The sequence below is a fragment of the Anopheles arabiensis genome, chromosome 2, assembly GCF_016920715.1.
Source record: "Anopheles arabiensis isolate DONGOLA chromosome 2, AaraD3, whole genome shotgun sequence".
Taxonomy (NCBI): Eukaryota; Metazoa; Arthropoda; class Insecta; order Diptera; family Culicidae; genus Anopheles; species Anopheles arabiensis.
This window is the reverse complement of record NC_053517.1, coordinates 106,183,617-106,207,930: the sequence shown is the minus strand read 5'-3', so window position 1 is coordinate 106,207,930 and position 24,314 is coordinate 106,183,617. Positions and strand designations below refer to the sequence as shown.

General features: G+C 49.2%; 11 protein-coding genes across 11 annotated transcripts; 6 read left to right on the top strand and 5 right to left on the bottom strand.

Moving 5' to 3' along the window:
• Positions 1 to 620: 620 nt before the first annotated feature.
• Positions 621 to 1,148, top strand: LOC120898232. The gene is made up of 2 exons (XM_040303781.1): positions 621 to 768; positions 839 to 1,148. The coding sequence occupies exons 1-2, from the start codon at positions 622 to 624 to the stop codon at positions 1,058 to 1,060; spliced, it is 369 nt and encodes a 122-aa protein (XP_040159715.1). The 5' UTR covers position 621; the 3' UTR covers positions 1,061 to 1,148.
• Positions 1,149 to 1,888: 740 nt separating this feature from the next.
• LOC120898234 lies at positions 1,889 to 2,384 on the top strand. Its single transcript, XM_040303783.1, has 2 exons — positions 1,889 to 1,972; positions 2,031 to 2,384. The coding sequence occupies exons 1-2, from the start codon at positions 1,958 to 1,960 to the stop codon at positions 2,271 to 2,273; spliced, it is 258 nt and encodes an 85-aa protein (XP_040159717.1). The 5' UTR covers positions 1,889 to 1,957; the 3' UTR covers positions 2,274 to 2,384.
• Positions 2,385 to 2,910: 526 nt separating this feature from the next.
• LOC120898231 (calphotin-like) lies at positions 2,911 to 3,720 on the top strand. Its single transcript, XM_040303780.1, has 2 exons — positions 2,911 to 3,024; positions 3,097 to 3,720. The coding sequence occupies exons 1-2, from the start codon at positions 3,010 to 3,012 to the stop codon at positions 3,508 to 3,510; spliced, it is 429 nt and encodes a 142-aa protein (XP_040159714.1). The 5' UTR covers positions 2,911 to 3,009; the 3' UTR covers positions 3,511 to 3,720.
• An 847-nt stretch (positions 3,721 to 4,567) lies between these two features.
• Positions 4,568 to 8,114, top strand: LOC120895052 (signaling mucin HKR1-like). Its single transcript, XM_040298055.1, has 4 exons — positions 4,568 to 4,659; positions 4,737 to 4,974; positions 7,359 to 7,531; positions 7,598 to 8,114. The coding sequence occupies exons 1-4, from the start codon at positions 4,645 to 4,647 to the stop codon at positions 7,919 to 7,921; spliced, it is 750 nt and encodes a 249-aa protein (XP_040153989.1). The 5' UTR covers positions 4,568 to 4,644; the 3' UTR covers positions 7,922 to 8,114.
• Positions 6,401 to 7,508, bottom strand: LOC120898236 (cuticle protein 18.6-like). Its single transcript, XM_040303785.1, has 2 exons — positions 6,805 to 7,508; positions 6,401 to 6,724 (listed from the first exon to the last, which is right to left on the bottom strand). The coding sequence occupies exons 1-2, from the start codon at positions 6,817 to 6,819 to the stop codon at positions 6,491 to 6,493; spliced, it is 249 nt and encodes an 82-aa protein (XP_040159719.1). The 5' UTR covers positions 6,820 to 7,508; the 3' UTR covers positions 6,401 to 6,490.
• A 1,108-nt stretch (positions 8,115 to 9,222) lies between the features above and the next one.
• On the bottom strand, positions 9,223 to 10,076 carry LOC120898230. Its single transcript, XM_040303778.1, has 2 exons — positions 9,688 to 10,076; positions 9,223 to 9,613 (listed from the first exon to the last, which is right to left on the bottom strand). Exons 1-2 carry the CDS (start codon positions 9,955 to 9,957, stop codon positions 9,395 to 9,397), a joined length of 489 nt encoding a protein of 162 aa, XP_040159712.1. The 5' UTR covers positions 9,958 to 10,076; the 3' UTR covers positions 9,223 to 9,394.
• Positions 10,077 to 10,369: 293 nt separating this feature from the next.
• Positions 10,370 to 11,650, top strand: LOC120898229 (UPF0389 protein CG9231). Its single transcript, XM_040303777.1, has 3 exons — positions 10,370 to 10,594; positions 10,860 to 11,144; positions 11,222 to 11,650. Exons 2-3 carry the CDS (start codon positions 10,861 to 10,863, stop codon positions 11,445 to 11,447), a joined length of 510 nt encoding a protein of 169 aa, XP_040159711.1. The 5' UTR covers positions 10,370 to 10,594; position 10,860; the 3' UTR covers positions 11,448 to 11,650.
• Positions 11,651 to 11,660: 10 nt separating this feature from the next.
• Positions 11,661 to 14,190, bottom strand: LOC120898225. Its single transcript, XM_040303773.1, has 3 exons — positions 13,948 to 14,190; positions 13,307 to 13,874; positions 11,661 to 13,238 (listed from the first exon to the last, which is right to left on the bottom strand). The coding sequence occupies exons 1-3, from the start codon at positions 14,077 to 14,079 to the stop codon at positions 11,740 to 11,742; spliced, it is 2,199 nt and encodes a 732-aa protein (XP_040159707.1). The 5' UTR covers positions 14,080 to 14,190; the 3' UTR covers positions 11,661 to 11,739.
• A 57-nt stretch (positions 14,191 to 14,247) lies between these two features.
• LOC120898224 (E3 ubiquitin-protein ligase listerin) lies at positions 14,248 to 23,196 on the top strand. The gene is made up of 12 exons (XM_040303772.1): positions 14,248 to 14,712; positions 14,854 to 15,452; positions 15,537 to 16,890; positions 17,600 to 18,745; positions 18,831 to 19,103; positions 19,174 to 19,400; positions 19,473 to 19,656; positions 19,729 to 19,995; positions 20,073 to 20,546; positions 20,616 to 20,730; positions 22,298 to 22,701; positions 22,777 to 23,196. The coding sequence occupies exons 1-12, from the start codon at positions 14,680 to 14,682 to the stop codon at positions 23,002 to 23,004; spliced, it is 5,304 nt and encodes a 1,767-aa protein (XP_040159706.1). The 5' UTR covers positions 14,248 to 14,679; the 3' UTR covers positions 23,005 to 23,196.
• LOC120898226 lies at positions 20,574 to 22,261 on the bottom strand. The gene is made up of 2 exons (XM_040303774.1): positions 21,849 to 22,261; positions 20,574 to 21,778 (listed from the first exon to the last, which is right to left on the bottom strand). The coding sequence occupies exons 1-2, from the start codon at positions 22,158 to 22,160 to the stop codon at positions 20,759 to 20,761; spliced, it is 1,332 nt and encodes a 443-aa protein (XP_040159708.1). The 5' UTR covers positions 22,161 to 22,261; the 3' UTR covers positions 20,574 to 20,758.
• LOC120898228 (chymotrypsin-2-like) lies at positions 23,117 to 24,190 on the bottom strand. The gene is made up of 3 exons (XM_040303776.1): positions 24,061 to 24,190; positions 23,438 to 23,991; positions 23,117 to 23,365 (listed from the first exon to the last, which is right to left on the bottom strand). Exons 1-3 carry the CDS (start codon positions 24,110 to 24,112, stop codon positions 23,216 to 23,218), a joined length of 756 nt encoding a protein of 251 aa, XP_040159710.1. The 5' UTR covers positions 24,113 to 24,190; the 3' UTR covers positions 23,117 to 23,215.
• Between the last annotated feature and the right edge of the window lie 124 nt (positions 24,191 to 24,314).

The window sequence follows — 24,314 nt, the reverse complement described above, 5'->3', positions numbered from 1 at the left end:
CCATCTTTAGGTTTCTTCAGTGTTGTAGTAGGTGTTCTAACCTTTCTGCTCTACTTCTTGCACTGATTTCGACAGATAATGATTGATTTAAGAATATTCTTAAATTTGATTGGATCCAGTTTCGTTAACCAATTATATAACAAATCTAAACACGAAAACGCAACGAATTATTCGATACCCGGTACGATTGAACAGGTTCTTCCGGCTATGTACATCGCGTTGCTTTCGTTTTCGTTCTGTGTTTTTTTGCACGCGAACCACAAACAGTGTCGAATTATGCATGCCAGCAAGGAATACTAACAGGTTCTAGTTCTGGAGTTTGGAGTTTTGGCAAAGAACAGAAAGAAGAGTTTCCTACAAGCTTCCAAAATTCAAATGGATCGCCCTTTTTGTTTCGTGTCTCATGTTTCTTGTTTCAAACGCTCTACTAACGAAACTGCAGTTTCAATATGCATTTTTTGCCCGATCAATCTGTCGATCATCGGTGACTTTAGCATGCACCGCTTATAGTAAGTGACACACATTAAATACCATTCTTCAACGAGTGTGTGTATTGCTCTTTCTAATCTTCTAGAACGCCTTCCCACACATTCCAATATCTTGTTGTGTATTGATCTTAATATGACATTCATATTCTGGACTTCAACGCCTGCCAGTATAAAAGCGCGTACTCTGGATTCATCTTCATCAGAAAGTAATCAACTTCAAGTGTTAGAACAGCTGCTTCAACAGTCTTCAAACAAACATAACAAAATGTTTGCCAAATTGGTAAGTATCTTGCTCGTAGTAGGAAGTGAAGCAGAAATTAAGAATTGATTTTCACTTTCGTCCTGTGTAGTTCATCGTCGCCCTTGCCGTTGTGTGCGCTTCGGCTGATATTGGGTTACTTAAGGGCCGTTCTCTTGACTTCCCGGTGGCCTATAGTGCAGAAGTTGTACCGTCCGTTGCCTACAGCGCTCCAGTTGCCTCGTACTCGACCTACTCCGGCAGCCCGCTAGCGTACGGCGCCCCAACACTGGGATCTAATTTCTACTACCATGGCCGTACCGTAGTCGTCTAAGAGCCACGAAAAAACCTCACTCCCTATGAAACACACTGGAAACTATTTCATATAACATTCTGTACAATAAATTGATTGGAATTCAAAATTTCTGTCCCATCTTACGTTTGCTTCAATGTTTTAGCATGTGTTGTAACGCTTCTTCTCTATTCCTGCACAGTTTTGGGCAGGTTATGATTGATTTAAGAATATTCTTAAATTGGGATCCAACGCTAATCAATGAAATTAGAAAACGAAAACGAAACGAATCATTTGATACTCGGTACGATTAAACAGGTTCTTCCGTTTTCGTTCGGTGTGTTCTTGCACGCGAACCACAAACAGTGTCGAATTTAGCATGCTAGCTCCTTGCTACGAACAGATTCCTGGTTCTGGATTAGAGTTTTGGCAAAGAACAGAAAAAAGAGTTCACGCTTCCAAAATCCAAATGAATTGCCCTATTGGTTACGCATCTCATGTTTCTTGTTTCAAGCTTTCTGTCTCTCTGTTTCTTACGAAGGTTCTGTAGCTTGTTCTATGTTTGGAATGCCTATGTTAGAATGTAACCGTTTATTTTTTTAAACATAGCTACATATTTCATTGAAGTGTCGTTATCGTCGTTTTGCTCGATCAAGCCGTCGATCATCGGCGACTTTAACAGCCACCTCTTTCAGTAAGTGATACGCATTCTATACCATTCATCAACGCGCGTGTGTATTGCTCTTCCTAATCTTCTAGAGCACCTTCACGCAAACTCCAATATCTATTTTTGTATTGATCGTAATTTGATATTCGTATTCTGGACATTATGCCCAGCCAGTATAAAAGCGCGTACTCCAGATTCACCTTCATCAGAAAACAATCAACTTTAAGCGTTACAACAGCTGCTTCAACCGTCTCCAAACCACATACAACAAAATGTTTGCCAAATTGGTAATTATATAGTTAACCAGCAGAAGCTAGAATTTAAATTTACTTTCATTATTTGCAGTTCATCGTCGCCCTTGCCATTGTCTGCGCATCGGCTGGAGTTGAGCTACATAGAAGCCGTTCTCTTGACTTTCCGGTGGCTTACACTGCAGGTGTTGTGTCCCCCGTTGCCTACAGCGCCCCAGTTGCCTCGTACTCGACCTATTCCGGTTCTCCAGTGACCTACTCGACGTACTCCGGCAGCCAGCGAGCCTACAGTGCCTACAGTGCCCCAGCACTGAGATCTTCATTCTATTACAACTGACATGCCTTGTCGTTTAAGGAACACGATAGAACCTCACTCCCTATGAAACACACTGGAAACGATTTCATGTAACATTCTGTACAATAAAATAGACTGGAATTGCTTTCAACTCCTACAATGCTTGTCTTCACCGACCAAAAGCGGAACATGATCCACAACGGACCAACAAACAAACAAAAACTCCTTCCCCCACTCCTCACAGCAATTGGCAATTGTTGCGCTGCAGGGAAGGTGCAAACACGTGCAACGCGATCGCCCGATTATGCGACCATGTTTAGCATAACCCTACACAGTTTCAATGCCAGCGGCCAGCGATTATGTCACAAACGCACTGGCCACCGTTCGATCGGTGGTTCGATCAAACGCTACGGACTTAGGATCGTGCCTGGATGTGTTCGAGGCGTGGAATAGATTTATTTTGAGCGTTCGGCGCACGGGCATGAATCGTGACGGACTTCCTTCAGCAGGAAACGGGGTGGGAACGGAAATCGGCCAAACAGATGGGTAACGGTTGATAGCAACCCCCTTGAGCAGTCGCTGTGTTGGGTTTTGTTTTTTTGGGGACGTTTCGGGTGGGACAAACAAAACAATGGACGGTTTGGCGTTCGTGCTTTTCCTATAAATACTCGATATACGGGTATTATTGGCTCATTACGCACTAATTGACCGTTCATCAAGCATCAGCCCGTGCCGAGGTCCCAGTGAAAGTGGAAAGAAACAAACAAACAGCTTAAAAATGTTTACGAAGGTGGTAAGTAGGACACATTCTTTCGGAACATTCCCTTCAGAGCGTTTACATTACTTCGTTCTCTCGTCATTCCAGTCCATCGTTGCTGTCTGCAGTCTGCTAGCCGTAGCGTCCGCTAAGCCACATGTCCTTACACCCGTCGGTCCTGGTGTTGTCACAGCCCAAAGCTCACAAGTGTTCGCCCGAACCTACAATGGCTTTGTGCCCTTCGCCGTACCGGCACCCATCCCGGCGCCAGTGCCAGCGCCAGCCTACCATTTCGTTCTACCCGCAGCACCGCCAGCACCAGTGTTCTACCCCCAGCCGGTCGTTTACAATCCTCCCGCGGCCATCCCAGTTCCGGTGCCGGTTCCAGCCGTACCCGCCGTACCAGCGGTAGTGGCTGCCGCTCCCGCCGCCAAGCTGGTAGCTGCCGCTCCGGTGGCGAAGGTTGCCAAGCTGGTGCGACCGTTCCATGCTACGATCCGCTACCGATCGGTCGTTGCCTAATCGGGTACGGTGGACGTGTGTGATTGCTGCTGGTGGCGGCCCCCAAATGGCAAAACATGTGATTAAGTAGTGCTTAAGCTAATCAGTGACATAGAGACTGCAATCGAATGGCACAACTTCCTTCGCCGAAGCTGGTGTGCAGGCAGGGCGGCGATGTACGCTTTTGCTCCAATAAATCTACGGTTAATCTTTGTATCCCGTGTGAACTAACATGATTTGTTTCGATTTTATTTCGCTTCTATGGATGGAATGGTGGAAAGTTTAAGGAGAAGAAATTCAGTTCAGAAACTACATCAAAGTTGAGACGTACCCATTAGTACTATACGATCTTCAAATTTCCCTATGGAGACAGACACTTTCTTCGCTTGCTTTAGTTTCCACATTTGAGTAGAGGATCATTGTAGATCAATTTTAGTATTTATCATAACGACAAACAAAGGCTTCCCTGAACTAATCCACGCAATTGCACACTAAGTCCTTACTAGAACAGGACGGTCCAAGTGCGTATCGATCCTGTCCGGTTTTGTAGGAGTTGCCTCGATGGACGACAAGGCCCAAGAAGATCGATTTGCATTCGCAAACGTCAACAGCAATCTTAAAACAGATCGCCCTTTTTGTTTCGTGTCTCATGTTTTTTGTTTCAAACTTTCCGCCTCTCAAACAAAGGTTATGTGGGGGAATTGGGCTTAACGAAAATGTCCTTGATTAATCCACTATAGTAGATGAAGCAATCAGCTGTATTTCTGCTGACTTGCACTCCACACACCAAAGACCAGTTTGACCTTTTATTGCTTTTTAAACATAGCTACATATTTCACTGCAGTTTCGTTATGCGCTTTTTGCTCGATCAACCTGTCGATCATCGGCGCCCTTGTCATCCATCTTTTCCAGCAAGTGCTACACAGTATATACCATCCATCAACGAGTGTGTGTATTGCTCTTTCTAATCTTCTAGAACACCTTCCCACATACACCAACAATTTTTTTGTATAGATCGTTATTTCGTATTCATATTTTGGATTTCATGATCCGCCCGTATAAAAGCGCGGACTTCAAATTCATTTTTATCAGAAAGCAATCAACTGCAAGTATTAGAACAGCTGCTCCAACAGTCTCCAAACCACACACAACAAAATGTTTGCCAAGTTGGTAAGTATTCAGTAGACTAGTGAAAGAGAAGCAGAAATTTAGATAATCGAATTGATTTTCACTTTCATTATGTGCAGTTCATCGTCGCCCTTGTCGTTGTCTGCGCTTCGGCTGGATATCCACTTCCTAGAGGCCGCTCTCTTGAGTTCCCGGTGGCCTACACTGCAGGTGCTGTGTCCCCCGTTGCCTACAGCGCCCCAGTTGCCTCGTACTCGACCTATTCCGGCTCTCCAGTTACCTACTCGACGTACTCCGGCAGCCCCCTAGCCTATAGTGCCTACAGTGCCCCAGCGCTGCGATCTTCATTCTATTACAATTGACGTGCCGTCGAAGTCGTCTAAGGATCACGATAGAACCTCACTACCTATGAAACACACTGGAAATGATTTCATGTAACATTCTGTACAATAAATTGACTGGAATTTGTTTTAACTCTTAAATTGCTTGATTTCTGAATGTTCGAGCGAAAATATCCTTGGTTATTCGATCAAACTATAGAAAACGAAGAAATCAACAGTATTTCTACTGACTTATACTCCATTCACCAAAACACCAGACCAGTTTGGCCGTTTATTTCTTTTTAAACATTCGTTATCCTCTTTTTGCTCGATCAAGCTGTCGATCATCGGCGACTTCAAGTTCCACCTCTTTCAGTAAGTGATACGCATTCTATACCATTCTTCAACGCGTGTGTGTATTACTCTTTCTAATCTGCTAGAACGCCTTCCCGCAAACTCCAATATCTATTTTTGTATTGATCGTAATTTGATACTCGTATTCTGGACTTCAACGCCAGCCACTATAAAAGCGCATACTTCAGATTCATCTTCATCAGAAAGCAATCAATTTCAAGTGTTAGAACAGCTGCTTTAACAGTCCTCAAACTACACACAACAAAATGTTTGCCAAATTGGTAAGTATTCAGAAAACCAGCAAAAGTGTGTCAAAAAGTTAGAATTGATTTTCAATTACGTCCTGTGTAGTTCATCGTCGCCCTTGCCGTTGTTTGTGCTTCGGCTGTAGAAATGCTACCTAGAAGCCGTTCTCTTAATTTCCCCGTGGCCTACACTGCAGGTGTAGTGCCCCCCGTTGCCTACAGCGCCCCAGTTGCCTCGTACTCGACCTACTCCGGTTCTCCAGTCACCTACTCGACCTACTCCGGCAGCCCCCTAGCCTATAGTGCCTACAGTGCCCCAGCACTGAGATCTTCATTCTATTACAATTGATGTGCCGCCGAAGTCTAAGGATCACGACGGAAGCTCACTCCCTATGAAACACACTGGAAACGATTTCATGCAACATTCTGTACAATAAATTGACTGGAATTTCTTTCAACTCTTACATTGCTTGTCTTCATTGTGTTCAATTGTTGTGCTACTGAGATGGTAACGGTTGATAGTAATCGCCATGAGGAGTCAACTGTACATTAAATCCTTGTTAGAAAAGGATGATCCAGGTGGGTATCGATCTTGTCCGGTCTTGTAGGAGTTGCCTCGTCTATGGAATCTGTTGGAGTCACCAGGACACATTACAGGCTTTACTCAATAGACGAGCTTAGTCCAACAAGCCCAATCAAGATCGACTTGCATTCGGCTCTTCCTCGCTTAGCAAAAAATAACTGTCTGGTTACGTCGCAATCAACCGATAAAGGAATCATTTATACGCCGTTGCGATAGAATAGATCCATTGGACAAAGAATAATGAGAAGAGGAATAGAGCTGTAGAGTATAAAGAGGCAATGTTGTGCTTGCAAACAATAAATTTATATTTCAAACATAACCACCATCAACCGATGCTTCATTTGGTACTTGTTGAGCAGATGAGATACATTTTACAGCAAATACGATCCATAGGCACTGTAAGGATACGCACTGTAGGCGTAAGGAGAAGCCGTGTATGCCGCCGAAACTGCCGGGACAGCCGCCGTGTAGGCAGCAGCAGCAAATGGAGCGGCCAGTGGAGAGGCCACCGCTACGGAAGGAGCAGCAACGAGCGGTGCCGAGTAGGCCAGCGGAAATACGGGCTTGCCGTAGGCAGCAGCAACGAGCAGGCCGAAGAAGAAGATCTATGACGCGAAGGAAGAAGCGATGAGTTATCGAAAAGGGGGGAAAAAGTCCTAAATGGCAGTGATTGTCGATTACTTACGATTTTGGCAAACATTTTTAAAGGTTGGTTTGATTGGCTTTCGATTGAATAGAACAACTGTACCGTTTGCTGAAGAATACACTCGCTATTTATACTCTTCTAGATGCTCTCCCCCCTGTGTTCCTTATCAGCTACTGCCAATTGTGGGGGAGTTACGATTAAAATGCGATCAACGACATCGCATCGTCCATGCGAACAGCCTTGCAAACATTCCGACTAGTACCCTGGAGGGGCCCTGTCAAATCACTCACCTAACGGGAAGGACCCGAACGTCGTCAAGGTCAGTTCGTCGCTTCTTGTGGTGCTTGAGTTGTGTAACTGACACCGTTAGCATGATCACGTCCGTACCGATCGTACCGATTGGTCAACCGCTGGTTTCAGTGTACCGTTTTTTGTTATGCGTTTATGATACCGGCGTTCGATTTCAATTTCCAGCATTAATATTCCCATCGTATGACGGACACACTGTCTGCCTCGTCGAAAGCAGGGAAGAGTGGGTGGACTTCACTGGGACCAAGTGAAATTGAACAATAATTCCGTATGCAACTTGGCAGGAAGGGTTGAGTTGTTGGTGTGGGTGTGTGTTGTGGATTGGTATAAAAACCATCCTCAACTCCAACAGTGGCATCAGTCGCTTCCAAGCAATCTAACAAACAAACCTTCCAAGCCTTTCGAACGTCAGAGTTCTCCACAAAACCCAACAAGCATCATGTCTGCCAAAATTGTGGTAAGTTTACCCCCTCGAACGTGTACTATTCGTGCTTAAACCATACAATCCATCCCGCTCCTTCAGATCTGCCTGGCTGTGTGCGTGTTCGGTACTGCTTCGGCTGGTGTTTTCCCAGTGGCAGCTCCACTGGCTGCGGCAGGAGTCGTCGCACCGTACGCCACCTCCTACAACGCACACACCGTCAACCATGCGGTAGCGGCTCCGGTCGTTGCGGCTGCTCCGGCCGTCGTTGCTGCCCCGGCGGCACGCTTCGTTGCTCCGGCAGCTCCTGCTCTGGCCTACACTGCCGCTGGACTGCCAGCCTACAGTGCTTACACTGCCGCCGGTCTGCCAGCCCTCAGCGCCTACTCGGCCTACACTGGACTGCCCGCTCCGTACGTGTTCTAAGGCACGCGTTGAAGCAGAAACACATTGGCATTGACTGAACATTGGGGTTCTGTCGAGACGATGCTGATCGTTCGTATGGTCGCCACCTTCCTGCATCTAGGATCTTTTGTACATATCGTTCTTTCCGCTTAACTCAATTCTTGTCACAATCAAAATACAACACCTTTTAAGAAGGAATGTTCCTAAAAATGGATACATGTTTTACATATCTCTTTACTGGATCCGAAAAACGGTTATTAAAAGAACTCTTGGCATATTATTATGCTCGTCATAGTTCACCATTCAATTTAGAGAGCGTTAAAGCCTATAAAGCCTGCATAACTCTCCAATATCCATAGTAAACGATCATCTTATTCTATGGCATAACAACCGTTGTGGGTCAAAAGTCTTCCTCTGTACACGACTAGTGGGGATTGGTTTTCAGTGGTTTACTGATTACACACATCGCAGGATAATCAGTCCTACCTCGTATGGGTGGTAGTGCAAAGTCCATTCGGGGCTTGAACCCATATGACGGGCATGTAGTTAAGTCGTACAAGTTGACAACTTTGCCACCAGACGGGCCCAACAATGGCCTCCTTAATTTCCACTTTCGTTCTAACGATGTCTCACACCAACCAATCGAGCCATTTCTATCGAACGAACTAATTATGCCTATTATAATAATTAAGCTCAGCAATACCGCTCACCAACACCAACCCAGCCATCGATCGATAAGGGCTCAAGTACCTGAAACTGGCACAACTGTCACGCTAAGGACCTGTTTTTCCACTCGAGTATTGGCCAATGCTCGCAGACGGTCTGGTGATCTTGTGATGGATCGGAAAACTAATCCCAACTCCAATCTCAATAGCTCTACTGCTTGAAGGCATCCACCGATCATCGTGTAACAATGATATACAAGAAGCTAAATATTACGTGACCAAACCTATGCATGTGATGTACAAAAGGCATTTATAAACTTTTAGGGCTTTACTGAACCTTCATGCTCATGGTTGGCAAAACAATCGTGTGATTTTATACCACAATGATGTCTAATTAGTCTGACGATAAATAACGCACCGGTGATGGACGAAGATCGTGATTGCAGATCATGTTCTGAGGCTAGATCGCATTCATAGCTTAAAGGTTTAGCTAAAAATAATTTTTAAAAACCCCACAGTACCAAGCTCCACGACGTCTTCGAATCCGCGTAACTCGGGAAAAGACTGTAGCCAGTTCTACGAACACTAGCGAAGGTCTTCCTCTTTGGCGCTGGAATCAAACTCTCTTCTTTCAAAAAGCATTAGTACGAAAGCATGGACTGATGCCATTTTACATTACAGTAGGGCATTCATTTAGCTTTTTATTATTATTTTCGCTAACCACATCTGCCCTATGTTATTTATTACATGTTTAAATCTCGAATCTCCCATCCACATACATCTCTTATTGTACCTACCCCAGTAGCACACAGGCCGGGTGCTACTCTACTCATTCCGGTTCGGCTTTCTTCTCCCGGCGCTTCTTTTTGTTTGGTGGTGCATCGTTCTGTTTGTCGCTTTCCGCGGTGTTAGCATCGTACAGCCCGGCCCGCACGAACCTTTGCGCGGCCGGCTGATCGAGACGGGGCCGCTTGGTGAGGTTATCGTGTATGGTCTGCAACCGTTTCATCGCTTCCCGCACCCGGTCGAGATCCGCTTTAATGTCATCCTGAAAGATGAGGAGATAGAATGAATCAATTTGAATGCTTCTACAGGCAACAACCATCCTTCCCCAACCCTTACCATGACGGTGTTCGGTCGACCGAGCATCTTCTCGTGCATCCAGAACAGTGAGTTCACGCAAAACGCACACAGCGTGTCGAAGCGCACCTTTTCTTCCGCCGTAAAGTTCGGATACTTTTCATACTCCCGATTCACGCTGGCCAGCGTTTCCTGTATCTGATCGATGGCTTGCATGAGGTTTTCGTTGTTGCGTATGAACACGAGATCTCCCTTCAACACGCCATAATCATCCACGGGGGTGCCTATCTCCGTTTCCATATCGTTCACCATGTTTAGAGGGCTGAGGAAGGTTTAAATTCACTTTTTGCCGGTGGCAGATAATTAGGAAACTTTAAATAATTCAATTTCTACAAAAACGAACGCGTGCCGCGTGTATGCGATGCACCGGCCAAATGTAAACAAACACACATCGCGCAGCTGTCAAATCAATTTGAAGCGTTTCGTGTGAAGCGTTTGTTTAGCGTATCCGGGCGCAAAACAATTTAAGAAAATGTAATTAAAATCTTACATTTGCTCTCACTTTTGGAAATCATGAACATATTCAACTAAAAAAAGCTGTTAAGACCATCATGAGACCGAAATTTATGGTAGAATAAATAATAAAAATTAAAGTCAGTTTTCGAATTGAAATTGACAGTTGAAGTGTGTACACCTCCTTTGACAGCTGCCCAGCTGCTTATTGCTGTTGTTGTTGTTTTACGGCTGTTGTGTTGTTGGTGGGGGAAGCGATCCGCGAGCGATTGGTATTTCTCTTACAAAAGTAAATAAATAGCAATTTGGGACGTAAATTGCAATTACTTCAAGTTCACTAAGTGAAGCGCATAAACGCTTCCACTAAACGCAACCGAAAGCTTTATATATTTGCGTGCGCAGCTTCCACAGAAATCGGTGCATCCCCCAGCTCCGCGTAAGTGATTGTGTGTATTGTGTAATCTTGTTTGAGTATCAGTGGTGATCTTGTCGTTTTATGTATTTTTCTCTTTGGCCTGGGATCTAATGATTATTTTAAGTTAAACCGTAGCAAATTAAAAGCATCTCTACGATCAAGTATCCGTGCATACAACCCAAACTTATGCTGCACCTTCATCCGTCTTCAACTGCTCAATACACCGGGACCGGTTTTATGACCTCCTTTCTTTCCGTCTCTTTCTATTTTCCCTCTATGTGCATAGGATGAATTTTTTGCGCACAGCATGCGAAATCGCACGTACATCATCCGGCGTGGCTCGAACGTCGACGCTGCTACGATCACGTAGCACTGCCGCAGCCGGTCGAAGCTTCAGCTCGAACCAGGTCGAACCAAAGCCCCAGCAGCCACCGAAATCGACTCCGTCCGCCGGTGGAAGCAATGGATCGAGCATCAACACGCACACCCACACACCGAACGCGCTGGAGAAGCGTATGCTGGTCTTTATGAAGCGGTACAAATCCATCGAAGAAGTTCCCAACTTTGTCAGGTAGCGTTTCCGTTTCTTTTCCTTTGTTTTGTGTATGAAAAGATCTTTCAATCATTTTTTTCCCTCCCACTCGCTAGCCAGGAGAAGATGGAACGGGTCCGGAATCAGGTGCGAATCAAGATCGCCAACTACATGATGATTGCGACCGCGATCGGTTGCATCGTCATGGTGATCAGTGGCAAGAAGGCGCAGGAGCGGGGCGAGTCCGTCGCCCAGATGAACCTGGACTGGCACAAGGAGTACAACGAGAAGGCACGTGCCGACTACGAAGCGTCGCTGGCGGCGGAAGCGAAGAAGAAGTAAAATGCCGTGTTACCCACCACGGGCTGGTCTCCGGCAAAGCCATCATCATTTATCCTTACACCTGACCTGTTTTTTGCTAGATAGAAAGGTCCGGTGATTATTGTGCGCGTTAAAACTACGCCTCATTTAAAGTGTTGATCTTTTAGGCGCTAGAAGTTGATAAAATCATCCTGTAAATACAGCCAAGCGATGGAATAATGTCACTGTGGTGTGTGTGTGGGGGGGGGACATTCGGTACACTTTTATTATCTTAATGCTATTGAAACACCTTCTCGTTGGCCCAAGCCTGCCGCTAATATAACGTAATTGTCTCCACGCAGTACCACTGGTTAGCATCCCGTCCCGATTTCTGTGCCTTCTGCTCCAGCACACGACGCAACGAAGGGGACAGCTTTTGAAGCTCGCCCAACAGCCCAACGTGCCGCTCGACAATGGTCAGGAGGCGCTGCAGCTGCTCCCGTATCGGCTCCTCGGTCGAAAGAATGAACTGTTGGTAGTGTGAATCGAGCAGCACCATCATCCACTGTACCGTCTGCTCGTCACTGTCGAACGTATCCGCATTGTGTAGCGTTTCGCTCAGCATGGCCATTGGATCGGTAAGCAAATGCTCGAGATGCTGCAACAGCTCCCGGACGGTGCGAAAATCCAACTCCTTCCGTGCGTACGCAATCAGCGGTTTCCGGTTGAAGCTGCAGGACAGGACAATGTTGAGCAGATCGCGACGACAGGGATGGTTTGCCTGCGCCTCCACCATAATGTGCTGATCGGGAAGCTCGGGCTCATCCTTCTTGGGCGGCTTGACTTTGCTGGCCTTCGGTGTTGTCCCAGCTTCCATCTCTTGCTCCTCCTTCTCCTCCTCCTCCTCATCCTCGTTCGTTGCAGGCAGCGCGAGTGCATACTTGAGCGCCTTTATGAGCGTCCGTTCCGATACGACCGAGTAGCGCTTTAAACACTTGGCGAGATCTTCGGACAGGTTCGCTTGCATCAGCCACGGCACGACGCGGTCGCAGATTTCCACCTCCGAGTATCCGCAACGTTCCAGCTCTTCGAGCATGATTTCAAACTTTTCGCTCAAAATCAACGGCCCGAGCGACACGTCCGCATTGTTGAAAAGCTTTATCTGTACCGTATCCTTCGGCAGGAGGGAGCTTTCGATCACATCCACCGGCAGCGATTCCCGATAGGCCGCCCGCAATTCCTCCTCAAACTCGGCCTCGCTGTACACCCACTTGTAGGCGGGCTTATCTGTTGGCGGCGCTTCGCCCGAACCGTTCGCGACCGTTGCATCGCCGCCATTCGCTTCGAGTTCGAGTTCCCTTCGCTTGGGCAGCTTGGACAGCATTTCGTCAAACGCGTACACATCCAGCAGTTCGCACTCCTCGTTAATGCTTTCGTCGTCGATCGTGTGCGACAGGTCGAAGGTGCGCTGACTGCCGATCATGTCCGACAGCTGTTCCTTGCTGATTTTAAACGGCACCACCGCCAACATCTGCCCGAACGCGAGCAGTATGTTGCTCTCCACCACCCAGATGCGGGACGACACGAAGTACACCTTGAAGTACTGCTTCGCCTGGAACACCTTGAACTGCACGTTGAACAGGACGAGCGTCGCGCCGTCCTGGTTTTTGTTGTTCGCGTAGAACGCGACATAGTCCTTGCCGATGCTGGCCATCGAGAGCGGCTGCTTTACGTTCAGGTGGTGCACCATTTCGATAAAGTTGCCCACCCCTTCCTCGCGCTTCGGCGACTGGCCGAGGGAAAGCTGAAGGTTAAATATGCGACTATCGGACCCTGGTTTTGAGGAAAGAAATGCCAATTAAATTCAAATCCGAATAGCCACCTCACTTCCCGCTACTTACAGATGCTCAGCAGCGATGGTCCATCGCTCCCGTCCACCACACAGGCGCTCACCAGCCGGATCTCGTCCCCGATGCGCTGCACCGCTATCTTTTCGATCGTTTTGTGTACCTTCAGGTCGGCCGGATTGAGCAGCGCGTAGTGCAGCTCCATCGAACCGTCCTCCTCCTTGCGCAAGAAGTACGTCAACAGTGGCGTCCCATTGTCCAGCAGCAGCACCTTCACGTCCCGTATCGTGTGCGTTTTCGGGTCAACGAAGCGCACCGCTACATTGCCGGTCTCATCCTGCTGCGATTTGTTTCTCGTTTTCAGCGCACTTTCAAGCGATTCACAGCTACCATCCGTGTACAGGAGCAACGTTTGACCACTCTCGAGACAGAACAGATCGTGCACGGTGCGGTACAGCTTAATCTTCTTCACCGTGTTCATGTCGTGCTGGTCCCGCTTCCAGCACCGTATGTAGCGGCCCCCAAACACACCGACGTACCGCTCGGACCGGAAATCGTACACCACCTTGCTGCTGAGCCGATCCAGCACGGTCCAGCTGCGGATTTGTCGTTGATTGCTTAGCTGTAAGAAAGAGCCAAGGAAAGTTAATCCGTAAGCACCATTGTACCGGGACACGCGCAATCCGTTGACCCACCTTGACCACCAGTATGATGTTGCGGCCCAACGTGTTTATCACGCAGCCCGGATCGACATCGCGCGACAGTCCCAGAAAGTCGTCGATGTTGTTTATCGGGCAAAGGTTGTAATAGGCGAGCAGTTTAGCCATTTCGTAACACTTAATTTGCCGTCCGGAGCGACGCGTGTGTGAGCGAACGGAGTACAACGTGCTTTTTGTTTACGTTTTACGGCGCCTGACAGCGCTCGGCAGTGTTTGACAGTTTTCAGAGGAGAGCAAAAAAAAATGCCCCACGAAAACATGTCAAGCTGTGACACACGTACAGTGCTTGACAAGCCACACTCGGCAGGTTGTGTGCTGGTGAGAAGTGCGAAATAATCGTGCAATAGAGCGAAATAAAAGCAAAATTGAATTGTTTTTAGTGATTGTGTCTGCTAAATTACCATTTGAGTGTTTGAAAGGTGTTGAAATTTCGATTGAATAGCATTTTCTCGCACTGTTTTGCTTATTGGCGCGGTAAGCAGCACCTTTGCTTGACAGCTGTTACCTGTGTGCGTGTGCTTGTGTGTACGTTCGCATCGCGTTGGAATCACGTCGCTGCTGGCTGCTAGCTTGTTGGCTGCGGATATTTATCGTGCGATCGGTAGCAGAAAGGACGTCCAAATACTCTGTGCCCTTTTCGGTGCATCACACACTGACACAAAACTTCCCCCTCGGTGAAAACAGTCCACACTACTCCCCAGACTCAGAATGGGCGGGAAGCGAACGAAAGGAAACACCAAGGTAAGACGGTGCCTGCCGCCTGGGGTGTTCCCTCTTGCCGTTGACGTGTACGGTCAGGGAGTCCCTCCCCCCATCCCCGTGTCGTATCAATTTCACCATCCATGCTAATCGATTTCCCCCCGCTCCTATCGCGTCCGGTAGCCGTCGAGCAGTGGGCGCAGTGCGGAACTGCTCGGCACCTCCGTGCCGACGCTGTTCGGGTTTGCCGCGCTGGACAGCACGAGCATGCCGGTCGTGCCCGGGTTTGTGCAGATCGACCCCAACCACAGCGTCGACGAGCTGGACCCGAACCTGGACGATACGCTGCAAATAGTGCTGCGCAAGATGCTGAAGAAGGATCCGACCACCAAGACGAAGGCACTGCTCGAGTTCACCGAGCTAATGAACGGGGCCGACCTGGAGGTGGTGAAAGCGGTGCTGCCCTTCTGGCCCCGCCTGTTCGTCAACCTGTCGACCGATGCGGAGCACCGGGTGCGGGAAACGACGCAGCAGGCGCAGGCAGCGATTGTGCGCCGGGCCGGTAAGAAGATTGCCCCGTTCCTGAAGCAGCTGGCGCCAGCCTGGATCTCGTCCCAGTACGATACGTACGCACCCGCCGCCAGTACCGCGCTGCAGTCGTTCAGCAGCGCCTTTCCGCCGGGCAAGGTGAGCGAGGTGTTTGTGTTTTGCGAGCAGGAAATACTGGACTACTACACGAAGAACCTGACCATCCATACGGCCATCACGCTGAGCAATCCGAAGTGAGTGAGCGGATGACCGAGAGAGGGAAAAGGGGGTATCTTACAGGTTTTCTTAAAATAAAATTTTCAACCCCGTTTTTATAGATCCCACACACCTGAAGAGTGTGAAAACAAGTACCAGCGCGTGCTCATATCCAGCCTGCGCGGTTACGCCCTCTATCTGAGCCGCATTCCGCCGGAGAATCTGCAAAAGTCGGCCGACAAGAATGCGGAGCTGCTGAAAAGCCCCAAATTCTGGACGTACCACAAGCACAAAACGGCCGCAATTCGGGCGGCCTGGTTCGAGGTGATCTCTGCGCTGCTCCAACACGCCCCCTTCCTGGTGGACCAGCACCAGGCGCAGATAACGACGAGCGTGTTCCAGTTTCTGGACGAAACCGACCCAACCGTCGTGACGCACGTGTGGAGCTCGATCGTGCTGATCCAGGCGCATCTGGCCGGCTGGCACACGCACCTCAACTTCGACAAGGCCGTGTTTCCGAAGCTGTGGAAGTTGCTGAGAAGTGGGGGCGGCGGCAATGCGGCCTGCGTCTACCCCCACATGCTGCCGCTGGTGTCGGGCTTTACGCGCGAAGTGCTCGGCGACGAGCGGTTGGCCAAATTCTACAGCCTGTTCTTCGAAAGCATGAACGAAGGCCTGAAGACGGTGCAGTCGAGCCGGGCGGACGTGACGGCCGTTTCGCAGGCGTACTACGAATCGTTCCAGTACGTGGTGCTGCAAGCCGTGCGGGACGAAACGATGGCGGAAGCGGCCCGGGAAGAGTTTTGTATGAATCTGCTCGAGCAACATCTGGTGGGGGTGATTGCGTGGTGCATTACGAGTGAAGCGGCCTGCGGGAAGTACGTGTTTCAGAGTATGGCCAACCTGCTGGATCATTGGTGTCAGCACAGTGCGACATATCCGCTGTACGTGCGGCTGCTGGTGACGTTCTGGGAGCGGCTGTACGGGGTGGTGAAGGAAAGCGTCGACTGTAAGGACAATGCGGCGAGCATAACTGATGCGCATGTGGATTTGGTGCAGAATCTGCGCCGTACGTCGCACAAGCGGGTGAAGTTTGCGGTGGAAAACCCGAACGCCGAGGATGCGGTGGACGGTGGCAGCTGTCCGCTCACCAGCGGGGATCACGCGAATCGGTTCGAGAACCAGCTGCAGCTGCTCGTGTACCGCATCTGCCAGCTGTACATCGCTAAGATCAGCGTCGAGCGGGACGATGGGTACGTGCTGCAGCTGGAGTATCTGGTGCGGGCGTTCCAGGGCCGGGAGCTGTTCGTGTTTCTGGCTCACGACAGTGAAAACATCAAGTGTCTGTTCGATACGTTCGCCCGATGGCTGCAGGATGCTAAGCTGCAGTCGGAGTACGTGGTGGAGCTGATCATGATCCTGTACAAGTATCTCGATGCGGACGAACGGGCAGCGCTGCTAAACAAATGGATAAAGGTGCGTAATCGATACACATTCACAGCGAGTTGTTTGAGTGGGAAGCAGACGTGATGGGAAGCGTTTGCTGAATTTATTCCAATCGCGTGCATTGAAGGGAAAGACATTCTTCCGTTCATTGACTTTGGGACTGTAGGAGAAATAGCAAACGTACACGTTTATTGGCAGTGTGCCACGCTCCAAGCTACATATCCTTTTATCGATGCCACAGGCATGCGATGACACGATTTTAAATGAAGCAATTGGGCTCCGTCTTCCATTTCGCACCGTCCCGGCAAAAGGTTAAAGTACTGTTTGATGGGGCACAGTACGATGGCCTTTTCACGGGTACGATGTACCGATTGGGTGTTATTTCCGTTGCCATTAGTGACCTTTCGGGCGAAGGGTTTTGGTGCAGCACGGCGTGAGTATGTTTTCTTCACCCCGCCAAAAACAATTGCTGCATTATGATACAGGTAAATGGCCTTTGCCGGGGTCATAAATTGTTTATTTCGTGCGGGAAGAAGGAGCAAAGAGGGGTAAATGATTTATAGACCTTTGTACAACATATCGTTTGCACGAATGGTACACGGGTTGATGAGCTTTTTGGTGCATTTTATTTGATTTTAATGCAGAATGTTTCGTTCTGTTTGTAGAATGGACGATTTTTAAATTAAATAAACTAAGTATGGAGTCCTAAAACATCATTTTTCTTTTCTTTGCCCCCCAGATGGCTAACAAAACCGTTCAAAGCTGGATCATTCTGCGTGCGCTCAGCCATCCACTGTGCCAGGAGCCAAACATAAAGCAGTTCCTCTCGCAGCCCGAGGTATCGAGCAACATCATCGAATGTGCGGTTGGTGTCGCCAACGGCAACACGAAGGACAACATGATACTGCTGCAGAAATGTTTCTTCGTGGCCAGCAATGGCGAGATATTGATTGACGCAGAAACATGCAGGAAAATCATCGACACCGTCACGTACCCCCTGCGAGACGCTTCGAAGCAAGAGCTGCACGACGGTTGCATAAGTTTTCTCGCCCAAATCATGCCCGTCATCTGCAGCGACGGCAGGCTGACCGAGTTGCACCGGGCACTGTTCGGAACGCTGTTCGATTTCAGCGTCCACAACATGGTCAGTGAGCATCTGTCCGAGGATACGCTGTGGGAGGCAACGACCGCCTGGCAGGATGCACTGTCCGGCGAAGACATCGAGCTTGACGGGCAGCTGCTCGCGCGTTGCGTAAACACGATCGACGAGCGGTTGGCCGCTCTAGCCGGCAGGGCGGATCAGGCGGACATACTGGTGCTGCTGGAGAGGGTAGCCGAACTTACGGCCAAATTAATTGCCTGTGCCACGGAATCGCACAAACACGACCGACCCAAACGTTGCCAACAGGTCGACGCGATGCTGAGGGAACTGTTCGAAAAGCGCACGGTGGAGCTGCAGCGTCAAACGGACGAAACGGCCCATCTGGCGGAGTACACCGAGTTGCTCCAGGGACGGCTGATAACGAAACAGTCGCGACTGTCCACATCTCCCGCACTGTCAAACGAACAGTTTGCTGTTGCGATGAAGAGCTTGCTAGCCCGGGCGCTCGGTGCAGTAAGCGTTGTGTTGAAGCTGTCGTGCAAAGCGAAGCTAAAACAGCAGCGGCCAGCGAAAAGCGAACAGGCAGACAAAATGGATGTGGATGAGCGGAAGGATGAGCTAGAGGAGGAGGAAATGGACGTGTCTGAGAATGGCGATGGTAACGAAGAGGAGGACGAGGAGCTTTGGATTCTGCGCTCGTGGTCGGAACTGATCTACGAGAAGGTACTGTCTGTGATATATTTGGCCTCCGTCGGGGATACGGTGCTGTACAATACGGAGCAGGTACGTTCAACTCAACTAGCTAAGTAAGAGTTTATCATAATCAGCTTATAAATTCACTCCTTTTCTCCCATTTCTCTCCCATCAGCTTGAATCCGTCGTTGAATGTTTAATACTCGCAGTCCAGGAGAAGCTATCGCTTCTGCTAAGGAACGTACCACAGGATATCGTGCAGGAAATCAAACGAAAGCTGTTCACCCTGGCCAACGAGCACGGTATGCTTTGGGCCAAATGTCTGAATGCGCTGCTAGTGATCGATCAGTACGCGGATGAGGAAAACGGGCCCGTTCTGTTGTACGAGGACGCTTCGACGGTGGCCAACAACAGCGAGGATCTCGTGGCCTACATTAACATAGTGCAGGTAAGCTTCAACATTTGTTTTTCCTTGACCAATTCACCCCATACAATAAAGTATTCCTTTACTTTTCCAGTGTCTGGGTGCAAAGATGAAACCGAAATGTCTTCCCATCGGACCGAACCTGTTTGAAAACTACTTTGACGTGCTGGTAAAGCTCGCCTCGGCCCGCTGCCTGATAGAGAACCACTTCTCCACCAACTACAACGAACTGAACGATCGGAAAATCATCGGCAACTGCCTGATCGTGCTGCACGAGCTCATCACCCGGCAGGCGGCCAACAAAATGTTGCTTTACAATTGGTAAGCAAATGGGGATGATTGATTTTGTGGAATTAGCTACAATAATTTATTCCCATTCCAATCTCTTTGCAGTGATCTGGCACAAGCGGACGAAAACAAAATCTTCCTCGACATGGAGGTGGCCAACGTGCTGACGGTGGTGCTGCGCTACTTCCCCACCGAGCTGGACATCTCCAAGTGGGACTTTATTCGCATTGCCCTCAGCTCGTGGACGCTTTCCGTCTCCAAAAGCTTTGCCCACTACCACACGCACAATGTAAGTGCGGCACGTGTGCGCCGATGTCACGTGTCACGCATTAAATCTATATTCTTTGTCCGTTTGTTTTAGATTTCCCTCTTTATTGCGGCACTGTTTAGGCTGTTTAACGGATTGATGCAGTTCTTCAATGCAGAGCGGCAGCGCAGCTCCACCGAACTGCTCACGAACGTGATCGAGGAATGGGACAACGTGTTCTCGAAGGACGTTAATCTGGTGCTGCTGAAAGCATTCGTCGGTATTGTGAATGCGTTGGACAGCGGGCGCAAATCGGATGAATATTTCATCGAAAGCATCTGCCCGTACGTGGAAGCGATCGATTTTAATCACGTGCTGAAGGTAAGCATTAAAGCTCACGTTGAGACAAAGAGTAGCACTAACTCTTCTAACCCGTTTCCTCACCCCACTTTTACTAGGCAAACAAAGTGGATTCAAAAACATCTCTGGACGATCTCATCACCTTTTCGCTGACCAACATTCGCCACCGGAACAAGCGCGTACGGTACGCCGCTACCGCCATGCTTAAGTCGCTCTCGATCGGGCTGGTACAGCGGGATCAGGAGCAGCTGCTGAAGCGCTCCGAGTCAACCGAGCGACAGCAGGAGAGTGGCGAAGAAGCGGACGATAGCTGGCATCTGCTGGAGCGTTTCCGGCTGCCGCTGGACGAGTACCAGGATTTGCTGCACGAGTTTGTGGCCGATTTCCACTACAAACCGGCCGACCAGGAGACGGCCACGAGCGTCGCCGAGCAGGAAAAGCTGGCCGAGGCCAGATCGCACTGTCTGTCCTACCTGCTGCTGTGGGACTGTATTCTCGGTATCTGTGCCAAAGCTCCGTCCGAGCTGCGATCGATCTACACTTCCTGGATATCGCGCAACGAGTTTGAGGAGGTAAGGGCTCCGCGAAACACATCATCATCTTAGGTGGATCTTTTTTATTATGTGCATTTTTTATTGCAGCTCCTCCTGCCCGTACTCTTCAAGCTGATGCCACCGGAATTACTGCGCAATCCGGACTCCTGTGCGGTTTATGGACAAGCGATGTTTGCCAGCTTACAGTGGAACCAGATTAAGAGTAAGTTTGGTTTCTTTTAAGCAAAGCGCTACGTTGGTTTTGGGACTTCTTCGTCCACCTGTTTCTCTTCCGATTGATTTTCGTCCGCTTCATCGGCTAGAATATTCTCAATTACCGTCACTTGCTCTTCCATATCGTTCTCCGTTTCATCTCCATCCTGTGCACTCTCATTCATTGAGGCGCGTGTATCAATTTTGTCACTAGAATCTGCTTTAACCAGCGATTCTTTGCTTCGTGATGCTTCACCTTCTTTCAATGCTTCTTCTCCGACGTTTTCATCCTCAACCTCTATGCATACACTCTCCCGCTCCACCGTAAGCACTGCCTCCTCCACACAGTCGTACACTAGCTCCAGCGAGATAATGCTCAACGGTTCCAGCTCCTCACCGTCCCTCATTTCGCCTCCCACCCGGGGCAGCTCAAACACACTCGAGTTGACGGAAACGAACGATTCCGATTGTCTTACGTACGAGAAGGACTTTTGCTTGTCGAACGTTATACCGGTCTGCTGCATCATGCGCCACACCCACTCTCCCACCTTGTCGGCAAATTCAACGTAAAAATCGTCGATAACGTCCTTTTCTTGTTCCGTTTTGCCTGGTCTAATCTTCACCTCCAACAAGCGGCTTATACGGCGCAATACTACCAGTGAAATGTTTGCCGCTTCCTGTCCCAGGGGCTCCATGGTCGTGTACAGGTAGTAGCTGGCGAGACACTTGGACAGCTTGTGCATCGTTTGCCGGAGCAGCTTAATCTCCCAACAGTGGACCTTGTGCAGTAGCTTGCGCTCCTGCTTGGCCCGGTGCCGGCGCCACATGACATCGTCCGACCGTTGCTGCCTAGCGTACCCGATCGACTCCTGGATGCTAACGAACGGTTTCGGTTCCAGCAGGCTCGTCAGGTGTTGCTTTTGCTTCGGTGAAAGTGTTGTCGAGTATTGCTCGAGTGTGTTTTGAACGCGTGACGTGCCGGGGCGCGCTAACGTTTTGATGCGGTTCGTGGCCGAGGAAAGTTTGTGCTCGATGTAATGGAGCCATTTATGATGTACCTAAGCAATGAAGAGAGAAGAAGTGGAAAATGACTCATATGATGAATAGTAACAGCACCAACACACTTACCACTTCCTTAGGCAGTGCTATAAAATCGATATGCTCCACCGGCTTCAGCACCTCTCGATCCAGGATGAAATTTCCACTGTGTTGACACTTTTTATACTTTTGCGGGCTCGGATGAACCAATTTGTAGACCGTTGGCACCGAAGTCTGCTTTTCGGATCTTCGTTGTTGTGCCTGCAATTTGTTGTTGGCCAATCGTTCCTTCGCTCCTTTGCGCAGCTCCGCCTCGAGCGAGGGAACCGTGTCCAGTTCCGGCAGCTCCTGGGGAAACAACTCGTAACCGGTAGCTTTATGCTGTAGGCAACAATCCTCCATTTTTGTGTGACCAAAACTTCCTAAAAACAAAACAAAAAACGCCCGAAACCTGTACAATTTGAGCCAAAATAGTTGATTCGTTTACTGCACAATGGTTACTAAGCATTTCGCATTGTTCTTCTCTGTTCGCCCACTAGATCCAAACACAAAGCTGGAACGTTACGCCTGCCATCTGTACGCCCAAACGCTGCGCCATCTGCCGGTAATACTGCGCCGATGGTTTAACGGGCTAAACCATCGCTACTCCACGATCGTGAGCAAGATAACGGCCAACTCGGTGTCGGGCTTGCTGTGCCAGGAAGAGTTCCAGGCCCTGCTGGAACGCAAGGACCGGCAGGACAACATGCAGATCAAGGTGCACTCGGCCCTGCGCCAGGTGATGGCCGTGTACTCGATCGACGAGGCAAAGGTGGAGCTGCACATAACGCTGCCGAGCAACTTCCCGCTCGGTGCGGTCACGGTGGAGGGTGGCAAGCAGATCGGCGGACGGTTGCAGTCGCGCCAGGTCGTGATGCAGCTTTCCATCTTTCTGACGCATCAGGTAAAGTGTAACGGCGGTAATTAACGCTTGTCATCCTGTACCTAACCAGTTTTGTTTTCTTTGTCTCGCACGTAGAACGGTTCGATTAACGATGGTTTGTCGCTGTGGAAGCGTAATTTGGACCGTAAGTTTGAGGGCGTAGAGGAGTGCTACGTGTGCTACAGCGTTATACACCAAGACACGTGCCAGCTGCCGAAGCTGTCCTGCAAAACCTGCAAGAAGAAGTTCCACGGACCGTGCTTGTACCGGTGGTTCAGCACGAGCAACAAATCGACGTGCCCCATTTGTCGACACATTTTCTAACAAGTGTGTGGGCGCACTTTGGACCGCTGTACGAGTAGGGACCCCGGTTTTAAGCACTTACACGAAAAACAAATTGAGACGCATAGCTAGATGGGTATTTTGTTAAGCTAGGTAGATTGTGCAGAAGGGTAAGATGCCTTTATTTAAGTTACAATGAAGAGTAAATAAGCGAAAACAAATCGAACAAATGAACATAGTTGAAGAAGCGCGGTTAAGAATTGTTGGCGAGTGTCGTCCGAATCCAATCGTGATAATATGACACACTGGCAAAACCATCCGGATAGCCCTGGGCGCACGGTACCGCAAAGTTGGCCACTCCGACAACCTTTTCTTCGTACACCAGCGGTCCACCGGAATCGCCCTGTAAAACAAAGGACGCAGACCAATCAGCGTTTAGTGGACAGTGACATGAATGGTAAGAAGGCATACTTACATTGCAAACACCTTCGCCCTCCTTTGTCAATGTGCAGATATGGCCCAAGTCGACTGCAGGATTGTCCTCGAGGAGCCGCTTGCATTCCTCGTACGGCACGTACCGCAAGTTGATCGTTTGGAGCATTCTCGGCACAGACCCAGAGGTCGAAACCTTACCCCAACCAGTCGCCCTGACCGTTGCATTTACCGGAAGCTGTCGCTCCGAGTACTCGACGGCTTGTACGAACTCTCCGAACTCCAGGGGCGTCTTCAGCTTCACCAGTGCAATGTCATTGTGGAACGGTGGCTTGTTGAAGCGGCTGTGCACGAAGAACTGCTCCACACCGTACCGCTTGCCACCGGACCGCAAATCGTTCGTACCAGCGAGCACCTGCATTAGCTTGGGCGGCAGTATGGCACAGTGGGCTGCCGTTAGCACCCATTGGCGATCGATGATGGTACCACCGCACATATGGCTAAACAGTCCTTGCAGTGACACTTGGTACGGAGCGGTACCGGGAGCTGCTTCCGTACCTCCAACGATGCGACCGCTATCATCCTGCTTGGGATGAGCTGCAAAACGTTTGTGTTTGTTTCAGATTTGATAAATTTGTAATGGAACACAGGGAATGGCACTCCTACCGGCGGTGAGACACAGCACTGAACACACCACGATAACTCCGAGGGACCTCATGGATGGAAGCTTGCACAACACTGGTATGTAACTAATGCCCTGCTTGACATACTCGTTTTGTTTTTATACCTCTGTCTCGAATACGAAAACACCTTATCATTAATCTAAGATATCTCCCGGTCATGGATTTATTCGTTTGGGATTAAGAATAGGAAGCCGTCTGCGGTGAAGCTCTCTAGGTGCATCTCAAGAGGCTGTTATT